At 45.5% G+C, this 26,163-nt stretch overlaps 2 protein-coding genes across 6 annotated transcripts in view; one reads left to right on the top strand and one right to left on the bottom strand.

Moving 5' to 3' along the window:
- Ino80d (INO80 complex subunit D) overlaps positions 1-18,099 on the bottom strand; it is a 64,744-nt gene extending 46,645 nt beyond the window's left edge. For 2 of the 5 annotated variants that reach the window (XM_036172922.1, XM_036172917.1), the window contains exons 1-2: positions 17,949-18,099; positions 8,877-8,982 (exon numbers count right to left, since the gene is read on the bottom strand). The gene's annotated coding sequence lies outside the window, so the exon portion shown is untranslated. Of the gene's footprint in view, positions 1-8,876; positions 8,983-17,260; positions 17,408-17,525; positions 17,747-17,948 lie in introns of those variants that run through there. The other 3 variants (XM_036172918.1, XM_036172920.1, XM_036172921.1) reach the window with 3 other exon arrangements.
- On the top strand, positions 17,230-18,804 carry LOC118572984 (proline-rich protein 2-like). Its single transcript, XM_036172924.1, has 2 exons — positions 17,230-18,001; positions 18,204-18,804. Exons 1-2 carry the CDS (start codon positions 17,667-17,669, stop codon positions 18,298-18,300), a joined length of 432 nt encoding a protein of 143 aa, XP_036028817.1. The 5' UTR covers positions 17,230-17,666; the 3' UTR covers positions 18,301-18,804.
- The last annotated feature ends 7,359 nt before the right edge of the window (positions 18,805-26,163 follow it).

Consider the following 26,163-nt stretch of genomic DNA (forward strand, 5'->3'; position numbering starts at 1 on the left):
AGGATCATCAAGGCTACATAGAGAAACCCTGCCTCGGGGAAAAAAAGCAATTGTGTGTGTGTGTGTGTGTGTGTGTGTGTGTGTGTGTGTGTGTATCTTACATATGTTAGTTTAAAAAAAAAAAAAGTTATTTACGTGGCCAAGATGATGGTTCAGTGGATAAAAGCACATGCCAGACAAACCCGCTGACCTGAGTTTGAATCCCCAGAAAAGCCAGGTGCAGCACCACACATCTGTAATCCCAACACTCTGACCAGGGGATGGGGGTGGGGACCACAGAGACCGGAGCTCTCCACCTAGCTAGCCTGGCAGGTACAGGGGAAAAGAAAACAAGGAGACCCTGTCTCAAATTAGGTGGAAGGTGAGGACCTAACCCCGAGGTTATCCTGTGATCACACATGTACCTGGAGTAAGCACCTGCATTCACTCACGTGAATGTGTGCACATGATTGTGCATACCTACATGCACACACGAACAGAGAAATAAAAAATAAAAAGGCCTGAGTCACCACACCCCACTTCCTTTTGAAAACCTTTTCAGCCAGATGTGGTAGTGCAGACCTGTAATTCCAGACAGGGTCAGAAGAGGGGGTCAGATCTGATGGAACTGGAATTCCAGGTGGCTGTGAAACACCGTGTGGGTGCTGAGAACAGAACCTGGGACCTCTGAGAGAGCAGTAAGTGCTCTAACTACTGAACCATCTATCTCTCCTGCCTTAAAAAAAAAAAAAAAAAAAAAGTAGGTGGGAGGTTGTTCTGGTTTTTGTTTTTAAGTTTTTCTACCTTGTTAATTCCACTGACATCTTCAGTTATCCATCAGCTAGCCTACTGCAATCCCCCGGTCCTCCTCTCTGGGCTGGCCTGCATCTGTGGCTTCATGGTCATGTGACCCTGCTGCCTCAGCCTCCCAAGCACTAGGATCACAGGGTGAGCCACCACACCTGGTGCTCTAGTTTTCCTCAGGGACTTCTTTGTGCCCATCATCCACTGCTTTGAAAGTGACTCTCGCAGCCAGATGTGGTGGTACACACCTTTAGTGCAGTGCTTCGGAGGCAGAGGCAGGTAAGATCTCTGAGTTCCATAGTGAGTTCCCAGACAGCCATGGCTACATACTGAGAGCCTGTCTTAAAAAACAACAACAAAAAAGAAAAGGACTTTGAATCCCACACTGAGGAGACTCTTCTTCATTTTACACCCCCAGACACCAGCCCACCCTTATTACCTGTGGTCTCATCATTATCTCTTGGGCTTCTTCTCTTTCCCCACTTCAGAAGAGCAACATCTCACCTCCACCCCTACCACAGGGACCACTGGATGACAATTTTCACCTTTCTCTGGAAGTGTTCATCACAAACGCTCTTCCCTGGAGGCTAGCTAGTTTCCACAAGTTCCCACATGACAGAGGGTGGGGACAGGGAACTCAGGCTTTATTTCTCTTCAGTTGACAAAAATAATCAGCTGTTAGCTCCTTGCTGCCAGTTTCTCCTCCACTCCGAATGTCTTGCAAAACGGAAGAGCTGCAGTCCATAACTCAGCCTCACCTTCCCTGCCGGTCGGCCGGAGAGCCCAACATACAGGCCTGACTTTGCCCTGCAAGCATGAGGTCTGTTGGTTTTGTCCTCAGCCCGTACCACCCACCCCTTGGTGGAGAGCTGTTCCCCCACTGTGCCTGGCCATCTGCTCAGCCTGGTTCAGGACCACTGCACTGCAGACACTGACTCCCACTGTCCCGCTGTGATGCGGTGGTCAGCACACTCTCACTGCAGACACTGACTCCCACTGCCTCACTGTGATGCAGTGGTCAGCACACTGACCTTCTCACTGCAGACACTGACTCCCACTGCCTCACTGTGATGCGGTGGTCAGCACACTGACCTTCTCACTGCAGACACTGACTCCCACTGCCTCACTGTGATGACTTTATCACTGCAGACACTGACTCCCACTGCCCCGCTGTGATGTGGTGGTCAGCACACTTTCTCGCTGCAGACATGACTCCCACTGCACACTCTGACTTTTGGGTTTCCTCAGTTGCTTTAGAAGGGAAACTTCTCTAAAGTGTAATTGCACTACCATGGCTAACCAGAAGTAGTTTTAGAAAATACTCATAGGCCAGAAGTTATAGCACATGGGAGGCAGAGGCAGACAATCTCTGTGAATCTGAGGCCTGCCTGGTCTACATTATCTCATTCTTGGTCAGTCAGGGCTACATAGTGAGAACTGTCTCAAAAGACAACTAGGGAGGCAGAGGCAGGAGGATCTGTGAGTTTGAGGCTAGCCTGGACTACAGAGCGAGTTCCAGAACAGACAGAAAAAGCCTGTCTTCAAAAACAAAAACAAAAACAAAACAAAACTCTGTGTACTAAAATACACCTGATGGGAACAGTGAGTCAAGTCGGCTCAGCAAAGTACTTGGGGCTGCTAAGCCGGACCACCTGACTTCAATCCCCAGGACCACACACACTCACACACACACACACACAGTTTTTAAAATATTTTAATACTTGACAATAACAATCAAAATCATAAAATATTTATCATGTAAGCAATTTTTTTACAACACAATTACTTCTATAATAAATATCTATTTTCTAATTTTATCTTGTTTTATTTTGCTTTTTGAAAGGGTCACAGATAGCCCAATCTGGCCTGGACTCTCTATGTAATCAAGGATGACCTGGAATTTCTGATCCTCCTGTGTTTACTTCACAAGTATTGGGACTACATGTGTGACATCGTGACTGGCTGGCGCTTACGTGCACACTTTCTGGGAACTGAACTCAGATTATCAGACGGGCAGCAAATGCCTTCCTCTACTGCACTGTCTGGACAGCCTTGAGACCCTATTTTCTAATTTTAAATAATCAACATGCTATAAAGGAAAGTCTCATGCTTTTAGACTGAACAGTAAGAATTTACTTACTAAACACTAATGAGAAGACCATCACTCCCAGTCCCCATGGTGGCTGTAACAGTAAGAGGTATAGCTTTTCCCCTAGATGACTATAATCCACACACGAGCTATGTCCAAAAGAAAAAAGTAAGGGGGCTGGAGAGATGGCTTAGTAGTTAGGAGCACTTGGTAGTCTTCCAGAGAACTTCCACATGCGAATAATAGCCACCTGGAACTCCAGTTCCAGGGGATCGGACACCCTCTCTGGCCTCTGTGGCACTACATGCACAAAGTACACAGACATACACACAGACAAGACACCAACACACATTAAACCAAAGTAAATAAATCTAGAAAGGGAGGGGAGGAAAGGAAAGAAAGGAAAAAGGTACCGTAGGCAGGCTTTTACATCACTGGACACCTAGGATCTCTCTCTGTTTTCACCAAGATCAGAACAGACGGATTCATCTGCCCAGAATAAAGACTGAATCTCCCCTTCATTTCTATATAGTGCCCTTTCTCTGGTCAGCCCTCATCCAATGTGTGTGTGTGTCTGTGTGTGTGTCTGTGTGTGTGTGTGTGTGTGTGTGTGTGTGTCTGTGTCGTCTGTGTGTCTGTGTGTCTGTGTATCTGTATGTGTGTAATGTGTATCTGTGTCTCTGTGTGTCTGTGTCTCTGTGTGTATCTGTGTCTGTGTGTCCGTGTATCTGTGTGTGTGTGTGTCTGTGTGTGTGTGTGTCTGTGTGTCTGTGTGTGTCTGTGTGTGTGTCTGTGTATCTGTGTGTGTCTATGTGTCTGTGTATCTGTGTCTCTGTGTGTGTGTCTGTGTATCTGTGTGTGTGTCTCTGTGTGTGTGTGTCTGTGTATCTGTGTGTGTGTATCTCTGTGTGTGTATCTGTGTATGTGTGTATCTGTGTGTGTGTATCTGTGTATGTGTGTGTGTATCTGTATGTGTGTATCTGTGTGTGTGTGTGTATGTGTGTATCTGTGTATGTGTGTCTGTATCTGTGTGTCTGTGTATCTGTGTCCGTGTATCTGTGTCTGTGTGTCCATGTATCTGTGTGTGTGTGTGTGTGTGTCTGTGTGTGTCTGTGTATCTGTGTGACTGTGTATATGTGTGTATATGTATCTGTGTGCCACCGTGTATCTGTGTGTGTACCTGTGTGTCTGTGTGTCTATCCGCACATGTGAGCACATCTGCTGTGGAGAGCACAGTGGAGCTGGCGGAGCTGGAGCATAGGAGCGTGGGAACTACCCAACATCAGTACTGAGGACTAAACTCAGTCCTCTGAAAGCACACTCAGTGCATAGCCTTAACTGCTGAGCTGTCTCTTCAGCCCCACTAGCCCATCTTGAAAACACAGTTCAGGGGCTGCAGAGACGGCTCAGAGGTTAAGAGCACTGGCTGCTCTTCCAGAGGTCCTGAGTTCAGTTCCCAGCAACCACATGGTGGCTCACAACCATCTGTAATGAGATCTGGTGCCCTCTTCTGTATAATAAATAACTAAATCTTTAAAAAAAAAAAAAATACAGTATATGTACCAGACATGGTGGCACACGCCTTTAATCTCAGCACTCAGGAGGCAGAGGCAAAAGCATTTCTGGGAGTTCAAGACCAGCTTAGTCTACAGTCTATACTAGGATTTCTAGGCCAGCCAAGACTACATAGTGAGACCCTATCTCAAAAACAAACCAACCTCAGTCCACAAATCCCCAACAGCTGAGCCAGCTGAGTCCTTTGGTATGGTTCAGCTTGGGCACTCACCACATTCTCTGTCAACTACCCATCCTGTCCTCTTCCTTCCTAGAAAACAAGCTCCCGGAGGGCCAACCGTTTCCTGAGCATTATCAGATCCCAGTCAATGCATGCTTAACACAGAGACTTCTATAAAACTATTTCTGTAGCTTTGTGTAGCAATGATGTGCATGTTTGTGTGTGAGGGTCACAGCATGTATATAGAGGGCAGGCAGGCGTCAGTCTTCACCTTCTACTACACGGCATGCTCCAGGCCAGCAGGAGTTCTGGAGACATCTCCTGTCATTGCCTCCCATCTCGTCATGGGAGTGCTTGGATCACAGTTAACATGCCACCAAGTCTGTATTTAACATGGGTTCCAGAAACCTGAACTCAGGGCCTCGGGTTTGTACTTCCTAAATCATCGTCCCAGCCCTCAATACAGAATCTTAATTGAAACTGAACTAATTTAAATAGAATCTAAACAAATAATAACTCTTATTCAGCACATTTGTTTGGGGAGGGGGTGCATGGGTACCACAGCACGCACACAGAGTCAGAGGACATTTCTAGGACTTTGAACTCTCTTTTCAATATATGGAGCTTGTAGAGGGACCCCCAAAACAGCTTGACCACACAGCTGCCATGACAGGCTTAGAAGCCCAGACACAACTTCTGTGACAGGCTTACTGGCAGGCAACACCCAGACCCAGGAAAAGCCATAAGCTGACCCCACCCAGGGAGGGCCTGCATCTAAGGGGAAGTACCTGACATCCCAAACATTCCAACCATTAGATAAGGTGGCCAGATGTCCAAGAGTCTAGCACACACCTATTTCTGTTTTACAGATAACCCTAGACAAATGTCAGCCAATCAGGGTCCTGAACTCTGGAAATTCCCTCATCCCAACCTCTGCTATGATAAAAAACTCTTAACCCACCTGAGCTCAGAGCTCTCTCCTCTCACCACTGTGTCAAACAGAGAGTGACCAAGGCCCAAGCTTAAAGGTAATAAATAAAGGTCTTTGCTTTTACACATGAGATTCGGTCTCCGTGATCTTTTGGTCCCTGCAATCTGGGCATAACAGATCCCAGCGGTCAAACTCAGGTCCTCAGGCTTGGCAGCAAACCCCTTCACCTGCTAAGCAGTCTCTTCAACCCACTAATAGTAACTCTTGGTTTGGGTTTTTCAAGACAGGGTTTCTCTTCTGTAACAGTCCTGCCTGCCCTGGATCTCCCTCTGTAGCCCAGGCTGGTCTCGAACTCACAAAGATCCGCCTGCCTCTGCCTCCTGAGTGCTGGGATTAAAAGTGTGCACCATCACCGTCCAGCTAACAGTAACTCTTTAATTCTGGGTGTCTACTCAGTGTATAGCATGTACTGCTATAATTAAATAATGCCCCCTTTTGTATTTTTGAGGTTTGAGTGCAGGGCCTCATCTATGCTAAGCCAGGATAGTAACATTGAGCTATAATCTTGGACCTTAAATAATTCTTAAAAAGCACTAACTAAATTGGTACTTTGCAAAGTCTATATTTCTTACAGCATAGACAAATACCAAAAGAAAGTTGCAAAAACTGGAAGCTTTACAGTTTTTGAAGGGTTGGGGGGGGGGGTGACTTGGTGGCATAATACTTGCCTGAGTTGTTATTCAGAGCCCAGCATCACAAAGGGTGGCGGTGGTAACTACTATTAGATTTCCTAATCATATTCATGATGATAATAAGCTACAGCTAAGCTCTACTGTTTCATACAAGACAAAAACAAAAAACTTCTTAAAAAAGCTGTTGGGGGTGAGGGGTGGCTGACACCTTTGTATCTCACCCAGCACTCAGGAGATAGAGGCAGGAGGATCTCTGAGTTCAAGGCAGCCTGGGCTACACAGGAAACCCTCTCTCAAAAAAACAAAAACAAAAAACAAAAAAATTGGGCATGATGGTTCCCACATCGTGTCACCCCAGCAGCTGGATTAGGGTTTATAGCAGCCTGTGCACTGCAAGGTGGAGGCATTCCTGGGCTATATGGAGACAACCTGCTTCAAATTTAAAGGGATCCTGTGGTTTCAAGGCCAGCCTGGTCTACCTGATCTACATAGCTAGTTCAAGGTCACCTGAGGTTACATAGTGAGACCATGCCTCAAAAAATAAACAAATGGGTTGGGGATTTAGCTCAGTGCTAGGCCAAGCGCAAGGCCCTAGGTTCGATCCCCAGCTCAAAAAAATAAAATAAAATAAACAAACAAACTTAAAAATTAAAAAAGGAGTATATAAAGGGATCTCTGCTCCTTTCAATGAAAGAATATGAGGTAATTAGGAGCAACAGTGGAAACATACCCTTCGTATTGTCCAAATGCACAAAGAACTGTTACTGAGAACAGACAACAGACACACTCCACAGCAAACACATCCAAATATTGGATTCAGAAGGGAGAAATTCAGGATACATGTAGAAGTCTTTTTTTTTTTCTTTAAGTTGCCAGGTATGGTTGTATTACCTGGATCACAGCAGGAGGCAGAAAGTAGGATGGTCATGGGTTCACAGGTCAACCTGGCCTGCAGTGAGCTCCAGGCCAGCCAGGGATATATGGAGGACTCTGCCTCAGAACAACATAAAAAATCCTTCTTGATGCTATATTCTGATGTTAATTATATAGCTATGGCTCACTGTTAGAGTTCTTTCTTGGAAACAGGGGAAAACAGACATGGCAGTGGGAGATGGGCAAGTATTTAGGGAATGTAGCCACAAAACAGGACAAGAGCTCGAGGCCAGCCTGGTCTACAGGGCATGTCCAGGACAGTCTGATCTATAGAGCGGAACTCCAGGATAGACTGGCCTACAAAGCAAGCTCCAGGACAGTCTGGTCTACAGAGTGAGCTCCAGGACAGCCTGGGTTACATAGAGGAAACCCTGTCTCAAACAAACAAAAAGATCTCAACTCTATTCTCTTTGGGACACTGTGTCCCTGTGTGGGGCCTCTCTCGGTCACTACCATTCTTTTAATTGTTTCAAAGGTGTGTTTGCTTCACTGCCATAGCATCTGTCTCTAATTGCCACTGTAATTTTATATTCTACCGCCTTGAAAGGGCAGAGACCTACCACTCCAACTATTCTTTTTTTTTTAATATTTATTTTATTATGTGTATAGTGTTCTGCCTGCATGTACGCCTGCAGGCCAGAAGAGGGCACCAGATCTCATTACAAATGGTTGTGAGCCACCATGTGGTTGCTGGGAATTGAACTCAGGACCTTGGGAAGAATAGCCAGTGCTCTTAACTGCTGAGCCATCTCTCCAGCCCCTCAACTATTCTTTTTTGTTTGTTTGTTTCGAGACGGTTTCTCTGTAGCTTTGGAGGCTGTCCTGGAACTTGCTTTATAGACCAGGCTCCCTCTGCCTCCCAAGTGCTGAGATTACAGGTGTGCACCACCACCGCCCGGCTCAACTATTCTTTTAAACTGGAATGAATGTGGACTTTGGGAAGCTTCGCTCAGGCCCATCCTCCCATTCCAGGCCCGCCCCCCACAAAGCCCGCCAAGGGGAGGCTCCTCCCCCTGATTTGCTTAAGACCAAGCCCACAGGCTACTTAAGAGGGCCCATAGCCTTGCCACGTGGTTCCCCTCTTCCCCTGGGACCACCTGGGAATGTTCGGCTCAGATTAAATCTGGACTTTAATTCGGCCTGATCTGATTTACTGCATCGGAGGAATTACCCACTACAGGGGGGGGGGGGCACAGAGAATGGCCTCTGCTAAACTCAGTCTCCTACTTCAGACTTCAAACTTCCAGGTTTTCTTTTACTTGGACTTTTAAAAACACTGGCTGTTCTTCCAGAGGACCCAGGTTCAATTCCCAGCACGCACAGGGCAACCCACAATTGTCTGTAACTCCACTTTCAGGAGATCTGACTCCCTCACACTGACACACATGTAAAACACCAATGCACATTTAAAAAAAAAATTTTTTTTTAAATAATAAAATGAATTTGAGTGTAACTGATCAAGGAGAAAATAAATAGCTATTAGAATATACTAATTTTTAAAATGTAAAATTTCACTGAAGATGAAAATGTATCAACCGGTAAGACTGAAAGAGAAATTGCCCTTCTCCCAAAAATATAGTCATAATTAAGTGCAAACCAAAATAATTTTAAAATAAGTGCTTACCAAATACTTAGTATGTGCCCAAGACTCCTCACAAGGCAAGCGTACCAATAATGTCACATTATGAATTTAAAGTAATGAAATGGCCTTACCTGACTTATGAGAAAGGTTAGGGACAGTTTATGCAGCAGAGAAATAGATCGCTCATTGCCTCTGGGAGGGTCGGGGATGGGGCTCAAATGTGGTCAGTTTTCGCATCTGTAAGGAAGATAATTGTATGTACCTCATTGAGTTGCTTAGCAGAATTAAATTAGGTATTTCAAGAACCCATGCTTAGCATGGTACCCAGCACATAGTAATCACTTAACGTTAACTACTATTAGAAACAGTAAGTGGTAGTTTATTAGTATTATCATTTTCATCTCCAATCTGCAGGCCTAAAATGCCCTCTACCAGCTGCTAGTAGTTTCTGAATGGTGCAGTATAATTCTCCACTAATTCAGGCCCTCCTACCTCCTTGGGGCTAGAGTTACAGAATACACTGAGAAGTTTCTCCTGCGAGCCACATTAAAAATCCACATCTAAAAAATGGTTTCTACATCTGTAAAGAGCACTTAGGTATTGATTTTCTTTGGACAGAAAACACTAACAGAAGCCAGGCTTGGTGATGCATCCCTTTAACCTCAGCACTTAAGAAGCAGAGGCAGAGGCAGGTGCAGGTGCATCTCTGTGAATTCGAGGCCAGCCTGGTCTATATGGTAAGTTCCAGGACAGCCAGGGCTACATAGTTAGACTCAAAACAAAGCAACAAGCAGAACAGTGTTTGGGGCCTGGGACATTGCGTCTTCCCTAGCACGTGGCAAGCTTAGGTTTGATTCCCTAGTAACCCTGGAGTGCGGGCACACGTGTACACACATGCACACACTTGAATGATTTGGATAGAACCATTCATCAGCTCCAGTTAATAATTCTTTCCAACAAATGCTTACTGAATCCCTGCCTGTAACTGCTATAGAAAACCCTATACTGCAGGACCAGAAAGGAGAAAAAGTAAGTGGTGGCTAAACTCAGATTCTTCTGTTCTAAGAATCTGAAACTAATAGCTCTTCTGCTACTGAATCCATCCACTTTTCCTTTCTCTTACCTGGATTCTCGGGAGCATATGGAGCATGTGACACCCAAGGCCACTCACTCTTGGAAATCTCTCTCTCCCGGCCTCAGTCAGAAGCCTCCCTCCCCTGCCTCCACACTCAGCCAGCATTGCTGGCCAAGCTTCTTCTGATTTTACTTTATAGTGGGGCAGAAGTGGACCACGGGCAGACCTCAGCAAACTTTGCTCTTCTGAAGGCTCCAACTCCAACAAGTTTCAGCAAGTTACTGAATTTAAAAAAAAAAAAAAGCAGACCTCACAGGGTGTGGTGGCTCACACCTGTAATCTCCACACTAGGGAGGTTGAGGCAGGAAGATTGCTGTGAACTCAAGTCTGTCAATTCCGGGCCAGCTAGAACTTGTGTGAGATACGGTCTCAAAAAGACAACGGAGGCTGGATGGGAAGGTGGCTACAAGTTCAAGGCCACCCTAAACTACATGAGACCTTTTCTTAACAAAACAAAGAAATTTAAAAATTAAAATCCAGTCCTACATCCAGACCTTCCAAATTTTCAGATTTAAAATTTCTCACAAAACTTAATATTTTCAGGTCAGCAGCTGGTTAAAATTTCTAAACATTCACAACCAAGTTATTTTATAATCTGTTCCATCTATAAAGTCACTAAGTTATACACAATAGTGTAAGTCACACAAAAGCACTCCCAGGGCATTTATTGTCATTTTGAACGTGTATATGACTCCAGATTTCAAAGCTACCACTGGCTGCCCTCTGAGGATGCCTCCCACCCGCCTGCACCTCCATGCAGACACACTTTTGGAGCCCTTACCCTATAAGCGGCCTCTGCCACCGCTCTGGCTCCTCACTGGAATTCCATCCATCTTGCCCCCTTTTATTTTACCTCCTCTTTATACAACTCCAGCCGCTTTATTTTAAGTAACGTACTTGGCCAAAGACCCTCAGGTCATTAGTAAGTTAAAAGAAACCCACACTCCTTACCAGAGCAAAGAAACTGGAGTCTCCACTTAGCATTACACCACCACTCTCCAAGGTCCAAGGCCACAAAGAACCACAATTTGCAACACAGAACACTCTATTGTCCCTAGGCATTTATTCATACTTGCAGGTCCCACCTCCTGAAATACCTAACTCCTCCCATTTGCTTAGGGGAGAACTGTCTGATGCAAAGCCCTCCCGAAAGCCCTTCCTAGGCCAGAGTAGAAAAATAGGTTTCCTTCCCCCAGGTTAGCCCATTCCGCATCATTCAGTGTTGTAAGTAACAGTTTTCTTCACCAGCAGACTAAAGTTCTATGATGTGGGGAGGAGAGGAAAAGGAGCTCCCTAGAGCCATAGCTTGGTTGCTTGGTAGAGTGCTCACCGACAGCCCCAGAAGTCCTGGGTTCAAGAACCAATAACCTCATAAATAATGGTGCACACCTAAAATCTCCACTCTGGAGGTTCAGAAGTTCAAGGCCATACTCCCTGCAGGAGACTTTTTTTCCCCCCTCGAGACAGGGTTTCTCTGTATAACTGCTGTGGCTGTCCTGGAACTCACTTTGTAGACCTGGCTGGCCTTGAGATCCGCCTGCCTCTGCCTCCAGAGAGCTGGGGTAATAGGTCTGTCTGTCTTTTTCTACCGAAACAAGCAAACAAAAAAAAAGTTTTCGTATTGTCAGGCTAGGTGCTGCCACAAGCCAGCTGATCCGCTAAAGGAACAAACACTGGAGTCAGTGACGCCTGTCACCTTTTCAGGTCACTCCAGAGTCAGCCTACCAATGCCACACACTACCCAGGCCTTCAAAACCACAAAAGGAACTCTAATCTTAAGGACAGTCAGGCACAGAGGATGTCAAGTTCAAATTCACTTCAGTAGTAGAGACTGCAAGGCCCTGGGTTCAATGGTCAGTACCATGGAAAGAAAACAAAAATTAAAGGAACAAACCAAATTCACACACTGCTTTACCATTCTAAAAGTGCAAAGCCTCAGTTTCCACAGCCGTACTACAAACCGCTAAGATCCATGCTTGTTTCACTGATGAAGACACTCGGACTATTTGTCTTTGAGACAAAGCCTCACTTGGCTCCAGGCTGGCCTAAACTCACTGCAGCTCTGGCTGACATCAAACTCTGGATCCTCCTGCCTCAGCCTCCCAGCTACTAGATTACAGACGTGCTACCAGTAACAGCTTGAAGCTAAGATTAATCAAATCAATTTTAGGGGGCTGGAGAGATGGCTCAGCACTTAAGAGCACAGGCTGTTCTTCCAGAGGACCCAGATTCAACTCCCAGCACCCACATGGCAGCTCACAACTGCCTGTAACTCCAGGATCTGACAACCTCACACAAACATACATGCAGGCAAAACACCAATGCACATTTAATTAATTAATTAATTAATTAATTAATTAAAAATGTAAAAACTAAAATAGGGGTTGAGGATTTAGCTCAGTGGTAGAGCACTTGCCTAGCAAGTGTAAGGCCTTGGGTTTGGTCCTCAGCTCTGAAAAAAAATAAAATAAATTTAAATTTTGTTTACATATTTTTATTTCTAATCATGAGCGCATGTGTGGTCTGTGTGTGGGTTTGTACACCTCAGAGGTGTGTCTGAGCCTCAGGATCTGGAGTTACAGTCAGGAGCCATCAAATGCTGATGCTCAGAACAGAACTTGGACCCTCAAGGAGAGAGAGCAGCAGCACTCTTAACCACGGAGCCATCTCTCCAGCACTGTTTTTATTTTGATGCGTCTATGTGTGGATGTATGAATGTGTGAGCGCTGGTGCTTAGAGGCCAGAAGAGGGTATCAGGTCACCTGGAGCAGTGGTGAGCCACCCAATGTGGGCGCTGGAACCAAACCTGAGTTTTCTGGAAGGGCAGCAAATGCTCTTAACCACTGAGCCATCTCTCCAGCCTGCCTTTTAAAATAATAGTTATTGTTATTGTTATTGTTATTATTATTATTATTACTATAATTTTTAAAAAGGTCTAACCATGGAGCCCAGAACTCTCTATACAGACCAGGCTGGCCTCAAATGCAGAGATCCACCTGCCTCTGCCTCCCTAGGATTAAAAGTGTGCCACCATTGCCTGGCTTAGAATTTACTTATATTTTGAATAGTAAGATTAGTTTAAGGGGCTTCCAAGGTGGCTCAACAGGTAAAGGCGCTTGCCGCCAATCCTGACAACCGGAGCTCAATCCCTGGGACCCACCTGGTGGAATCAGACAACTTGACTCCTGCAAGCTGTCCTCTGACCCCCACATGCATGGTGTGCCATAAACACACACACACACACACACACACACACACACACTACAATAACATAGAAAAGATTAATTTTAATTAATTTTAATTATAAGTTGCCATATCACTAGGATTAAAGACCAATTTGACTCTGAAGCCCCATTTTTAACCAATACTAAAGTACACAACTGCTACCTTCAGGGTTCTAAGCTTATGCTGTATGCACACTCAGAAAGAAACAGAAAGGCACTAAAGTGTTATCATCCTGAGTGGGATGGATATGGCTATCCTCCAAATATAATATGAGTAGTATACTACTCATACTATATTTGGAGAAAGAAAGCAAACAAACAAGACGTTACTTAGATGGTGTTACTAAAGAACATAAGGTGGGCTACAAGAACCAGCTAATCCTTAGAGCAAGGAATTTTATTCCCCTGTCCTGTTAAAGAAATCAAAGATTAAGAAGAAATAGAATGAGAGCAGAGCACAACCCAAAGCCTGGTCCAACCAAGTATGACTGGATGATGGCATGATACAAAGATCTCACCAAAATAAAAAATTTTTAAAAAAAGTGTGTTTTCCTGAGAGGGTTGGGGGTGGGGTTAGCAGGGTCATACTCTATAACCAGGTTGGCCTTGAACTTGAGATCCCCTGGTCCTGGAATATAGGCGTCCACTGCCATCCTGCCTAAGAATTAGTTTTTAAGTATAAACCACGCTGGGATGGTAGCACACACCCCTAAGGCCAGCACTTAGATGCAGGAAGGTCACAGTGAGTCAATGGCCAGCCCAATCTAAGTAGTGAGCTCCAGCCTGTGAGACCCTGTCTCAAAAATAAATATAAATAACAAGGTAAATCACACTGTGTGAAAAAGTTAGAACCAAGTGGTCTGTCACCTTATATCCGGGAAGGAAAAGCAGGAAGCCTAACATTTTAACTTTAATTTCTCCCAAATCTCAAAGTGGCCAGGAGCACTGTCTAAAATCGGCCTTTACATGGGCCTCTGGAAGATGATCAGAGCTGACGCAGTGAGAAGCTGTTCTTGGGCCACTTTGAGAACACACTGTATCCACCCTACAGTATATCCAGAGCAGCCTTGGGCCTGTCTCAGCCTCACAGGGCACCGGTATGGAAAGAAGCTGTCTTCAGACACAAATGGCCAGGCTTTCCAGAACCTAAACCCCGGTTGCCAACTGAGATACCGAGAGCTAACGCTAGAAGACCTTCGCCAAAGGGAAACAAAGGGTCTGGTTGAACTGGCACTGTCAAGTGCTCAGGCTGCACACCGTCCACCTAACTTAAAATTTTCAATCCCCTAAAATCAGCAGCAATGGGAGCCAGACCGCGGAATCAGAAGTCAAGAGCACTCACTGGCTGCTCTGTCTGAGGACCCAGGGTTCACTCCCAGCACCCAGGTGGTGGTGTACAACCATCTGGGTTCCAGGGGATCTGACACCCTCTTCTGGCCTCCTCCGGCACAACACCCACATGGTACACAGACACACCTGCAGACAAAACACCCATACACAAACATAAAATAAAATTTTAAAAATAGCAGCAATGTGATTTTCTGGAAAGAAAAAAAAATTGCGATGAGATAGATACACAAATTTCTTTATGAAATCTTTTTGAGAAAGGAAAAGTTGATTATTTCAGACTTACAAATTAAACATCTACTTTTTTTTTTTTTTTTGGAGCTGAGGATTGAACCCAGGACCTTAAGCGCTCTTACTACTGAGCTAAATCCCCAACCCAAACATCTACTTTTTAAACAAAACAACTCATAGTAAAAAAGACAGTCCCTTTCAATTTAAAACAATTCAGTATGTTCCCAGGAAGTCTCTTATTAGTTTAAAATAAAATTAACTTTTAAAACATCAAATCTACTGTTTCTTTGATGTTTCTTGCAGGAGTGGGTTACAGCAGGGAATTAAAATGTTTGGGGCAGGATAGGGGGGAAACCCCATAAAACTTTCAGTATTTGTACATAATAAAAGTGTTTGAAGCACTAAGAATATGAAGCTGATGATAAGCATTAAACATACTGATCTCATGGGAGAGAGCTGGCTCAGCAGTTAGGAGCACTGACTGATGTTCCAGAGGACCTGGGTTCGATTCCCAGGCTGTCTGGTGTCTAATCATGCCAGGATATATATGTGTGTGTGTGTGTGTGTGTGTGTGTGTGTGTGTGTGTGTGTATGTATATGTATGTATATTATGTATATGTATGTGTATGTGTGTATATATATATATACACATACACATACATATATATATACACATACACATACATACATATATATATACACATACACATACATATATATATATATATGAGTTTGGTCTACAGAGTGAGTTCCAGGATAGCCAGGACTACACAGAGAAACCCTGTCTTGAAAAAACAAAAACAAAAAAATTATAAAATAGCAAGATTTCTTTCAACGTTTAAAATATCCTGGGAAAAGGGGACTCAGAATGATTTTTCTTCCATACAGTTTGCTCTGAAAATAAGGGCCATAACAGGAATAATGGTTTTGCTACATACATACATGAAATGCCCTAGTCAATAAGCAATTTCAATTCATCAATAATGATAAAACAACCATTACATGTAATTTGCATTCTGATACCAAATCCATACCATCTTCAAATATCAAGGCTTTCTTAAGCACAAGTCTAAATGGCTGGTCATCTAACACTGTGAGAAAACAGAGCTCTGTCTTAGCCAGACAAAAAGCAAAGGATCCTTGGTAAGAATCCTGTAAGGAGCCTCAGTGTGATGCCTCACAGAGGCCAGTGCTGACCAAGTCAGGGATTACCCCGTTGCTCTGCAACTGACAGGCAATTTTTCACTACCACTGCTCTGTGGGCTGAGCGATCAGAACGTGGTCTGCCTGTGCCAGCAATCTCCAACATGCAACCAACCAAGCAGGGGAGACACACACACACACACACACACACACACACACACACACACACACACACACACCCAAGCTCTAAGAGAAGCGTGGGGGTGGTGGTGGTAGAGAACGAAGACGTCAACTGAACTCTTCACACATGCCCACGATGGGGCTGGAAGTGGCAGGGCCATCCATGTACATTGCAATTTCAACACCAAAGGTCGACCAAGAGGTGGTCGGTGGTAGCCCCAGCCTATCTTCGAAAAGAAGGAAATCTAGATTTGGAAATTTGCGTTTACTACACGCAAGAAAAAGAAGAGAAGAAAAGTTTCAGAGTGGATGGCACCAAAGCCTGAACCGAAATCGCGAGTTCGATTTTGGTAGGGTAGGCCAAAGTCCAAGTCTATATGATCAGTTCACAGACCCCGGAGCTGTAGACATCACAACTTTGAAGTTTCCTTCAAACCCCCATTTTTTTTCTAATTCTAGCCAGGCATCTGAGGATCTCACACAAAGCTAAACAGTCACCGTCAGGACAAACCAAGCATTGCTCCTTAAGACTGCAGGTAGACCTTACTTCAAAAGCCGCCCTGCCTCTCCAGTTGCTTCCTCCCAGTTTTGAATGCTCTGCAACGTCTGTCAACCGAGGTGTCCTCCCTCCCTCCCCACCCTAACACCCCCCCCCACACACACACACACACTTCGTGGCTACAGTTTCTGAGTTGGTTTTACCGGACGGCGACCAAATCAGAGAAGGGGCGAAACTCCTGCACCTGGGGGCCGGGGGCTGCTCCCGAAGCCTGCCTGGCCCTGCCCCTCCTAGACCTGACTGTTGGCACTCCGCTCCCTACTTACTATCTTTCTGCCCGGAGCTGTCCAGAAACGAGGATTGGGAGACCCAAAGGAGCCGGGGAGGAAAGGTGTGGGGAGGGTGGGGGGGAGAGGGCAATAAATGAACAAGCAACACCCCCACCGCTGTTCCAGGGGGTACGGGATTTAAAAAAGAAAAAAAAGAGACGGAGGCCGACGGGCCCAGGACCGTGCAGCATTAGCACCTGAACCTACCTCCTCCCTTCCCACCCCCCCAGAGCCCAGTCACTAACTAATAACGCTCAGGGAGAAGGGAGAAAAAAAAAAAAAAATCCCTTGAAAACTTTTCCAAACCGGAAGAGAAGGCTTCTCCCCGGGCCTGGGAGCTCTTGGGGAATGGGCTGGAGTTGGCAGCCCCGGAGGGGATCGCGGGGAGCGGGGTGGGGCGCGGGCGAGGGGTGCAGGGGCGGAGTACCTTGAATGGACAGGAACTGGCCAAGAGTTTTCCAGCCAGCCGAGTGCTCGCCCCCACGCCCTCGGGGGGTCCCCGGCGCTAGGACCGGGGCTCCCCGGAGAGAAGGCAACCCCCAATTCGGGCCTAAAAGGAAACTTTCCGGGCCGCGGCTGCACCTGACTTCTCGCCGCCCCTCCACCCCACGCCCGCCAGGCCGCCCGCCCCGCCCCGGCCAGGCCGTCCGGAGCGCCGCGGAGTGGGGGGAATAAATCAACCCAACAGTTACCGGAATCCCGGGGCCCCGTCTGCGCGATGCCCGGGGAACGGGGGGCTGCCGCACACTCTCCACTCTTAAGGCCCCGCCGTCCCGGTTCCCCGCCGCTCGCCCGGCCTTCCGCCCCGCGGGAGAGCCTGGGGCCGGCGCAGGATGCAGCCCCGCCGCGCCGCCCGCCCGCCCCGAGGCCCCGAGGCCCCGGGGGACCCCAGGGGCGCGGGAGGCCTGTGGCGCGGGGGCAGGGCGCGGCCGCCGCGGGGCCCAAGGCCTAGGGCGCCCCCCTTTCCGCAGCCCTCCCCAGGCCCGGCCCGCGCAGGCCGCGCCGCTCGCCGCGCTCAGTCCGCCGCCGGAACCCCCGCCGTAGCTGCCTGCGGGCGTCCCCGAGGCCTCCCAGTGCCCCCCGGCCCCCGCCGCCCCAGCGCCGGCCCCACTCACCCTTTCATTCTCCGCCCGCGGCCTGGCGTGGGCCGGCGAATCCCCGGCCTCACGTAAGCGCGCTCGCCGCCCGCCCTGCCTGCGCGGCCCAGCCCGCCGCCCTACGGGAGCCCGGGGATGTGGGCCGGGCCTGGGGCCGCCTCTGCTTACCTTTCAGCTGCCTTTTTTTTTTTTTTTTTTTTTTTCTGATTTTTTTTTTTTCTCTCCCCTCCTCCTTCCTCCCCCCCCCCCCTTTTCCCTCGGCTGGGCTGACAGATCAGAGAGGCGCTGGCAGTGGACTAGGAAGCTCGGCTGGTACTGCTCCCCCCCTGGGCTTCAGCGAGAGTCTTTCCCTGCCGAACGAGAGGGGTGAGGACCATATTTTTATTTTGGAAACTAAAAAGTGCTCCCAGGGTCGGTGATCATTAAGGGGAAATCCCTGAACGTACTCTCCAGCCAAGAAGGCAGGGCTGCCCGCCTGCACGGGAAGGGGCGGCAGCCTCCTACAGCACCACTACAGGCACTGCGAGGACATAACACCACAGAGCAGTTCCTCTGCCCTCCGAAACGACAACTTTCCTACCATCTTGGAGGCAGAGCTAAGAGGGGCCAAGGGGAAAAGTGCACCCGCTCCGGGTAAAGTGCAAGTTTCTACCTCTCGTCTCCGGAAAGAAGTCCACACTGGCGGTCTACACCGGCGCCTAGGGGTTTGAAAAGCTGGGAAGAAAACAGAATCGCGTTCATTTGCTCCGTAGGGGGGAATGTCTCTGCACCTTCTGATGGAAAGAAATCTTTACAAGACACAGGTTTTATGATATTATTGTTGCTTTCCGTTTTAACTTTTTTTTTCCCCGTGAGGGTGACAGTGGTAGCTTAATCTCTCTCTCTCTCTCTCTCTCTCTCTCTCTCTCTCTCTCTCTCTCTCTCTCTCTCTCTCTCTCTCTCCAGGCTAATAATGATTTTTCTCTCTGTGGCAGGTCCAAGTTCTGTATCTGGTGGTTAGTGTGTAAATTGGCACTTCAGAGACGTAAAGGTCACGTTATTGTGTTTGTTTTATTGCCCGTTTATATTGTATGTATGCGTATTTATGTTTTCATGTGTTGTAGTGGAGATTTTGTGGTTTTGGTATCCACGAAACTGAGGGTGCAGCAAGTCAATTGTAAAGGGATGTCTTTTGTCTTTTCTCAAAGCAGTGGAAGTAAAACCTATTGACTGTCCAGAAAGGCCTAATACAGCTGTTTATTTTTCACAGTGCAAATTAAAGCACTGTGTATTTAAACTCTCCTTACATCAGACCAAGCCTGTGATGGTCTCTCTGCCCGAGAAGAAAGATTACTCCTGTAAACCTAGCAGTAGACTGAAAGATGCTTTGGATTTTCTTTTAAATTATTTATTAAGAATTACATTTAGGATTGTACTTGTGTTATTTTCTTTGTTTGTATAGATAATTTAATGTTCAGATCTTTGGTGCATTACATCTAGTTCTCTTTGCTTCTCCTAACACAGAATTGAGGGGTGTTTATTTTTCCTAGTGTTTAAATGTTCAGAACTTCCAGTGTACTGCCTGTTGAGTAACTTCATAGACTGCAAGGATGTCATGAATTTACTTTTTTTAAGAAATGATTTATTTTTATTGTATGTGCATTGGTGTTTTGCCTGCTTGTATGTCTGTGTGAGGGTGTCGAATCCCCTGGAACTGGAATTACAGACAGCTGTGAGCTGCCACAACTGGGTGCTGGGAATTGAACGTGGGTCCTCTGGGAGAGCAGCCAGTGCTCATAACCACTGAGCCATCTCTCCAGCCCCAGACTTTCCTTCTTTTTTTTAGAGCAGATTTTAGCACATAAACAGGATCAAAGTTAAACTGTACTGGGTGCAGGGGTGACAGACATCAGGTGCTGCTGACTGGCATTTATTCTGGGAGAGCTGTAGTGAATTACTTGCAGAGGCATTAGAAGTGTGGTAGGAAATGGCCAGGCTCTTCATATGTTCAAAGGGAATGAGGAATTTCCATTTAAAATTCATTACAAATCATTTAGGAGTAACTGATAACTCCAGTTTAAATGCCTCTTTCTTTCTTTCTTTCTTTTTTTTTTTTTAAGATATTATTTATGTAGTATACAGAAGAGGGTTGCCAGATCTCATCATAGATGGTTGTGAGCCACCATGTGGGTGCTGGGAATTGAACTCAGGACCTCTGGAAGAGCAGTCAGTGCTCTTAACCTCTGAGCCATCTCTCTAGCCCATAAAATGCCTATTTCTGAGTTATAACTTTAAGATGAATTCACATACTATTTATCTGTGGAGCTTTATTATCTAAATTTGCATATAATATCTTCTGTGAGTTTTACCTCCTTCTTTAATAGGAAAATCTATAGGCATTAAAATTAACCGTTTTCCCCACACCTTGGAAACCTTACTTGTGAAGTTGTGCTATATTTACAATTTTGTTGTTTGTTTGCTTTGGTTTGTTTTGAGATAGGATCCTGCTATATAACTCAGGCTGGCCCTGAACTCACAGCCATCCTTTAGTATTAGTCACCCACCACACCACCTAGCCCAGTATTTGTTCTTTAACACATGGACATAAAACACAGTGGTCGTTCCCAGAGAGTTAAGTTTCTGTAACTGAGACCCACTAGTGGAGATGGAAAGCATGTGTGCCTTAACTTTGTATAGACAATGATCTCAGTGTTTCCGGAGCTGAAGTGGCCTTTGCATTAAACTTTCCTTATGCAAGCATCCCTTTTGTCACCGAAGAGACTTGTTTGCATGACCAGCAGAGGCTGTGGTGCATGTCTTTAGGATTTCACTTTTCTGTGCCCCAGGTGTTACTTGTACATTGCTGTAACCCATGTTTACCCCATCATCCCAGCTAGCCAAAACCCATGTTTACCCCCATCATCCCAGTCCAACCAGGAAGGAAGAAATCCCAATAAATTTATTTTTGGAGAATTGAGTTGTAAAGACTTGTTACATTCAGTGTGTGGAGAAGCACTGGGGTACCACATGTGGGAGTCAGAAGACATCCTGTGGGAGCTGGTTCTCTATTTCCACCACGTGGGTCTTGGGGATCAAACTCAGATCATCAAGTCTGATGATCAGCAGGAGACTTCACCCAGTGAGCCATCTTACCAGCCCAGGATTTGTTTAGGTTGACAGTTAAAATCATTCCAATGCCATGTCTGACTCTCTGGAATTGAGTACTAATATAGTTAATAACAATTTAAGAACCCTAGTTTTTCCCCAGTGAAATCCTCCACTCAAATTTAGCTGATATTGCTGAGTACTTGATAGACCTTGGGAACCTTTCTAGACACTTCATTTCTCTCTTTTTATTTTATTTTATTTTATTTGTTTTTCGAGACAGGGTTTCTCTGTGTAGCCCTGGCTGTCTTGAAACTCACTCTGCAGACCAGATTGACCTGAACTCACAGAGATTTCCTTGCCTCTGCCTCCTGAGTGCTGGAATTAAAGGAATATGCCACTATATTCTCCCTATTGTTTTTTTCTTTAACGATTTGTTTATTAGCATAGTGTTCTGTCTGCATGTATAAATGCCAGAAAAGGGCATCAGATCTCATTACAGATGGTTGTGAGCCATCATGTGGTTGCTGGGAATTGAACTCAGGTCCTCTGGAAGAGCAGCCATTGCTCTTAACCTCTGAGCCATCTCTCCAGCCCCTAGTCTCCCTATTTTTGAGGAAGGGTCTTTCCCTGTAGTTGAAGCTGGCCTTGAACTCCCTCTGGCCCAGAGTAGTCTTTACTTCATAATCCTCTGCCTCAGCCCCGAACTGTACAATTATATGCACATGACCTCTTGCTGGATCTACCTTTTGGTACTAGTGGTTTTAGTTTCGTAAAAATTGAGTACTTCATTGTGAATACTAAAGTGAAGTTATTAGGAAAATGACAACTATATCCTGTCCTAAGAAGTTCTCCTTTATACAGATATATGGAAATGTAACAATACCCATTATTTTGTATGCTTACTAAAAATTAATTTAAAAAATCTCATTTAGAGAGTGTAGATTTAAAGTAAAAGGTTCATGTGTGCTTGCTTAATATATTAGAATTCATCTATAAGTAAAAATACCTTTCTTGGCAAATGCTTGCTGACAAAATCACCAACTTTTTTTTCTTTCAAGCAAGAAACCACTGACAATAGACATTGTTATTCAAGTTTACTAAGATTTTTGTTTGTTTTGGAGGGAGCTTGTTTTGTGGGTTATTTGGTTGTGGTTTTATTTGTTTTTTTGTTTTTTTGAAATAGGGTCTCATGTACCCTAGGCTAGCCTCCTCTCTCCACCTTTGAAGTGCTGGGATCATGGACATATACACTGCGTCCAGCATATTTGAACACTTCTAAGGGCAGACTCCAGGCCAAACATAGGCAGTTCCAGAGACCTTGCTTGAATGGATGGATTCGTATATTACAAGCACAGTGTTCCAGTTACTACAGAGGCTGGGCAGTACAGTGCTGAGCCTGGCCCTGGCTGATGTGCATCACTGCACAGATCTGGTGTGGCAACAGCCCCCCACTATGGCTGCAACTGTGGGATTGTGCCTCTCAGTATCCACTGCACCCCAGCCCGGGCAGCAGTTCCTAAAACCCCTGATGTGAATAAGTGGCAGGTAGTAGTGTGCCTAAGCTTTCCATGAAGGTGACCACCACAGACAACTTTTTTTTTTTTTTTCATTTTAAGCCCATTTTAGAAACAGCCATTGATAGTATTTCTACCTAAAACAAAGATTGGGTTTTATTGTGGTTACTGGGTCTTTTAAGAAACTGCCTCTCGGGCTGGAGAGATGGCTCAGAGGTTAAGAGCACTGGCTGTTCTTCCAAAGGTCCTGAGTATAATTCCCAGCACATATATGGTGGCTCACAACCATCTGTAATGAGATCTGGTGCCCTCTTCTGGCCTGCAGGCATACATGCTGTATACATAATAAATAAATAAATCTTAAAAAAAAAAAAAAAAGAAAGAAACTGCCTCTTGAAAAAAAAAAAAAACCTCAATATATTCAAAAAGGAATATAGGTGGGGGGGATAAACTGTCTCAGGTAAACATTGTAGAGAATAGACACAATAGCTTTAGATTATTTCAGTGTGAAATTTCTGTAATATACAGATATATATTATATATATATACAAATTTAAGCTAGGCATGGTAGCACATGCCTTTAATCCCAGCAACTTGGTAGACAGGCAAGAGAATCTCTTCAAATTCAAATTCAAACACCTTATCCGGGACCACCCAGACCTGAGAACTGTTATCTAATTTTATGCTAAAAAGTCAAGAAAGGAGAGTTCCAGAGGAGGGGCCTGTTTGTTTTGTTGGTCTTGTCTCCTCAAGCCCAGAAGATACACTTCAAGAACTGGATAGTTAGTGGCTATGCAGACAGTGAATCAAGGCTATATAGGCAGAGACTGGGACAATGTAGCCGCAGGTGTAGACGTTGGGGGACAGGAAAATAACTCTCCACCACAAGTCACATCATTAGTGATCATTAATTAAATTAAAAAGAAAACTTCAAAGCAAGATTAAAGATTGGATCTAGGTAGAATTAGCAATGATAGTCAACCTTTTCTGTAATTTGCAAGGGGGGGGGGGGTGTCCCCAAAGTGATGGTTAGTTAAAATGTTGTAAGGAGAGAAGTCCCTAGAGACCTCAGGATAATAAGCAGGGGTTAGCAGGAAGTGACAGTGTGCATTTCTGTGGTATTCCTGGCTAAACAAGCTTTTGCAGGCCCGCTGGGGAGGTAATCACAATTTCCATGGGAAAAGAGATTCCAGGTTCCAGACAAGAAGTAATTTAGAGATGTTGTAGAACACAGCCAAGAGTAAGTGTAGACTTGTGTGCTCCTCAGCATGTCCTGATGGATGGCCAGAGTTCAGTAGTGGGGGTGGGGGGGGGGGGATGAAAGGAAGATCGAGCTCAGTGGAGGAGATGAAAGACAGAATGGGTTGGAGTACTGAAGGACAGGAAAAACTTCCCTGACTCAAATTAAACTGTTTGTCTTTACTCCGTATGGATTGCAGCGCCTTGGTGTCACGTGATCTAATAGGCATTTGCATTTTGTTTTTCCCTATCCAGAGACAGGCTCTCCAACTAGCCTGGAATTAACTATGCAAACCAGACTGGCCTGGAAATTGTGGCAGCCCTTCAGGCCCAGCCTCCCACGTGTTAGGATTACAGGCTTTGGCCCTGGTCTGACTTTTTCTTTAAGACTTATAACCAGCCAGTGTGTGTGGTGGCTCAGCAGAGAAAGACACTCACTGCACAAGTGTGGCAACCTGGTTCAATCCCTTGTCGTGAACGGGCTCCACAGAGCTCGCCCGCCCGTGGCCTTCACACCTCTACAGTGACACTCCCTCCCATGCCTCCTCCACCACCGCACAATAACAAACAATTCCTTCCAAATCAGAATAAGAAAGAAATGAGATGCACCTGGAGAGATGGCTCAGCAGTTAAGAGTACTGCTCATCCAGAAGGACCCGAGTTCAATGCCCAGCACCCACATGGCAGCTCACAGTGGTCTGTAATTCCAAGATCTGACACCCTCATATAATAGACATACATGCAGGCAAAAGACCAATGTACATAAAATAAAAGTAAATAAATTATAATTTAAAAAAATAAAGAAATGGGACAAAAAGCAGGTAAAATTGGCCCAGGCTTTACTCAGCCTTGCCCTCCTGTCTGGCTGGTACTCTCTTGCCCCTTCTTCTGGTGCCTTTATCAGTTTTGAGGTTCCATGGCAGAGCATTACCCGGCATAACCAAGGCCTAGAGTTTGATCCCTAGCACTGGAGGAAAAATAAAAGGTATTAACATATCACGTGTAAGGGTGTGTCTCTAGATTGGGACCCAGAAAAAAAAAAGTGAAGTGAAACACGGCTGCTGTGTTTTTAAGGGTGACATGTGTAGCATCTTCCTGTCCCTAAACAGTGAACAAGATAGATGATTGATGGATAGATGAATAGATGATAGATAGATAGATGGATGAATAGATGGTAAATGGATGGATGGATGGATGAATAAATGATAGATAGATAGATAGATAGATAGATAGATGTAGTAGGTAGATAGATAGATAGTCCCCATTCTTGACTTAGATTTAAATCCACAGGAGTGATGGAATCTGAGGAAAAACTTGAGATTACTAGTTGGAAAGTACCCTCCCCCACCCACCCCCTCACACAGTCACCGGCAGAGCTGAACACATCCATGGGAAATTTGTTGACTAATGAGGATGTGTCAGCCTGGCTAGAGCATCTCATCAAAGTGTAGTGTGTCCATGTAATTTAGGTTACCTGCTTCACAGACACAAAGGAGCCAGACAAGATACATGGAATCACTGTGTAGTCATTAAAAAAGAAGAAAAGAATAGAAAACCTGTCAATGCACAGGCTTCTCTCGTGGAAAAAGAAATAAAATGGGTGCTATGGTTTGAAGGTAGAAGCCACCCCTACCATGTACACCGAGCTTATTTGCCAGTGGGAAATGGTTAGATCATGAGGGATCTAACCATTTTCCATAGATTGTGATTAGATTGATCTATTGATAATTCATATCATGAGGGGCCTCTGACTTTGTGAGTGGATTGATCCATTGATAATTCATAATCTGATGGCATTATTGAGTGGTGAGATCATGAGGGGCCTCTGACTTTGTGAGTGGATTGATCCATTGATAATTCATAATCTGATGGCATTTTTGAGTGAGGCCTGGTTGGAGGAAGTGGGCCACTGAGGGTGTGCCTTTGAGGGATGTGTTTTATCCCCAGTGGTGCTTCTAGGCATTTCTGCTTCCAGGTTGCCTGGAGGTAAGCAGCTTTACCTCCAACTGCCCATTACCAGGATGCTCTGCCAAACCGTGGCCTAGAAACCTCCAAGACAGTGAGCCAGAGTAAATCTGTCCACCCTTCCAGTTGTTTCTTTCAGGTATTTGGCAATTAATGAAAGTCCTAACACAGCTGGGCTGTGATTAGTCAGTGAAAGTAGATTCCCTCAACAAGGTTTGTCTATGAGTCAAAGAGCATGCTTGGATGGAAAGAGAAGGGTATAGGAAAGAAAGAAGGGAGTGGGGAAGAGAGGGAAGAGAAAGAGAAACAAAAGGTGTTGGGGTTTTTGTTTTGTTTTTTTGTGATCCAGGGGCTCACATACCCCAGCCCAAGATGGCCTAGAACTCTCTCTGTAGCCAAGGATAGCCTTGAAGTTTTGATCCTTTTCC

This window comes from Onychomys torridus, chromosome 23, assembly GCF_903995425.1.
Source record: "Onychomys torridus chromosome 23, mOncTor1.1, whole genome shotgun sequence".
Classification (NCBI taxonomy): Eukaryota; Metazoa; Chordata; class Mammalia; order Rodentia; family Cricetidae; genus Onychomys; species Onychomys torridus.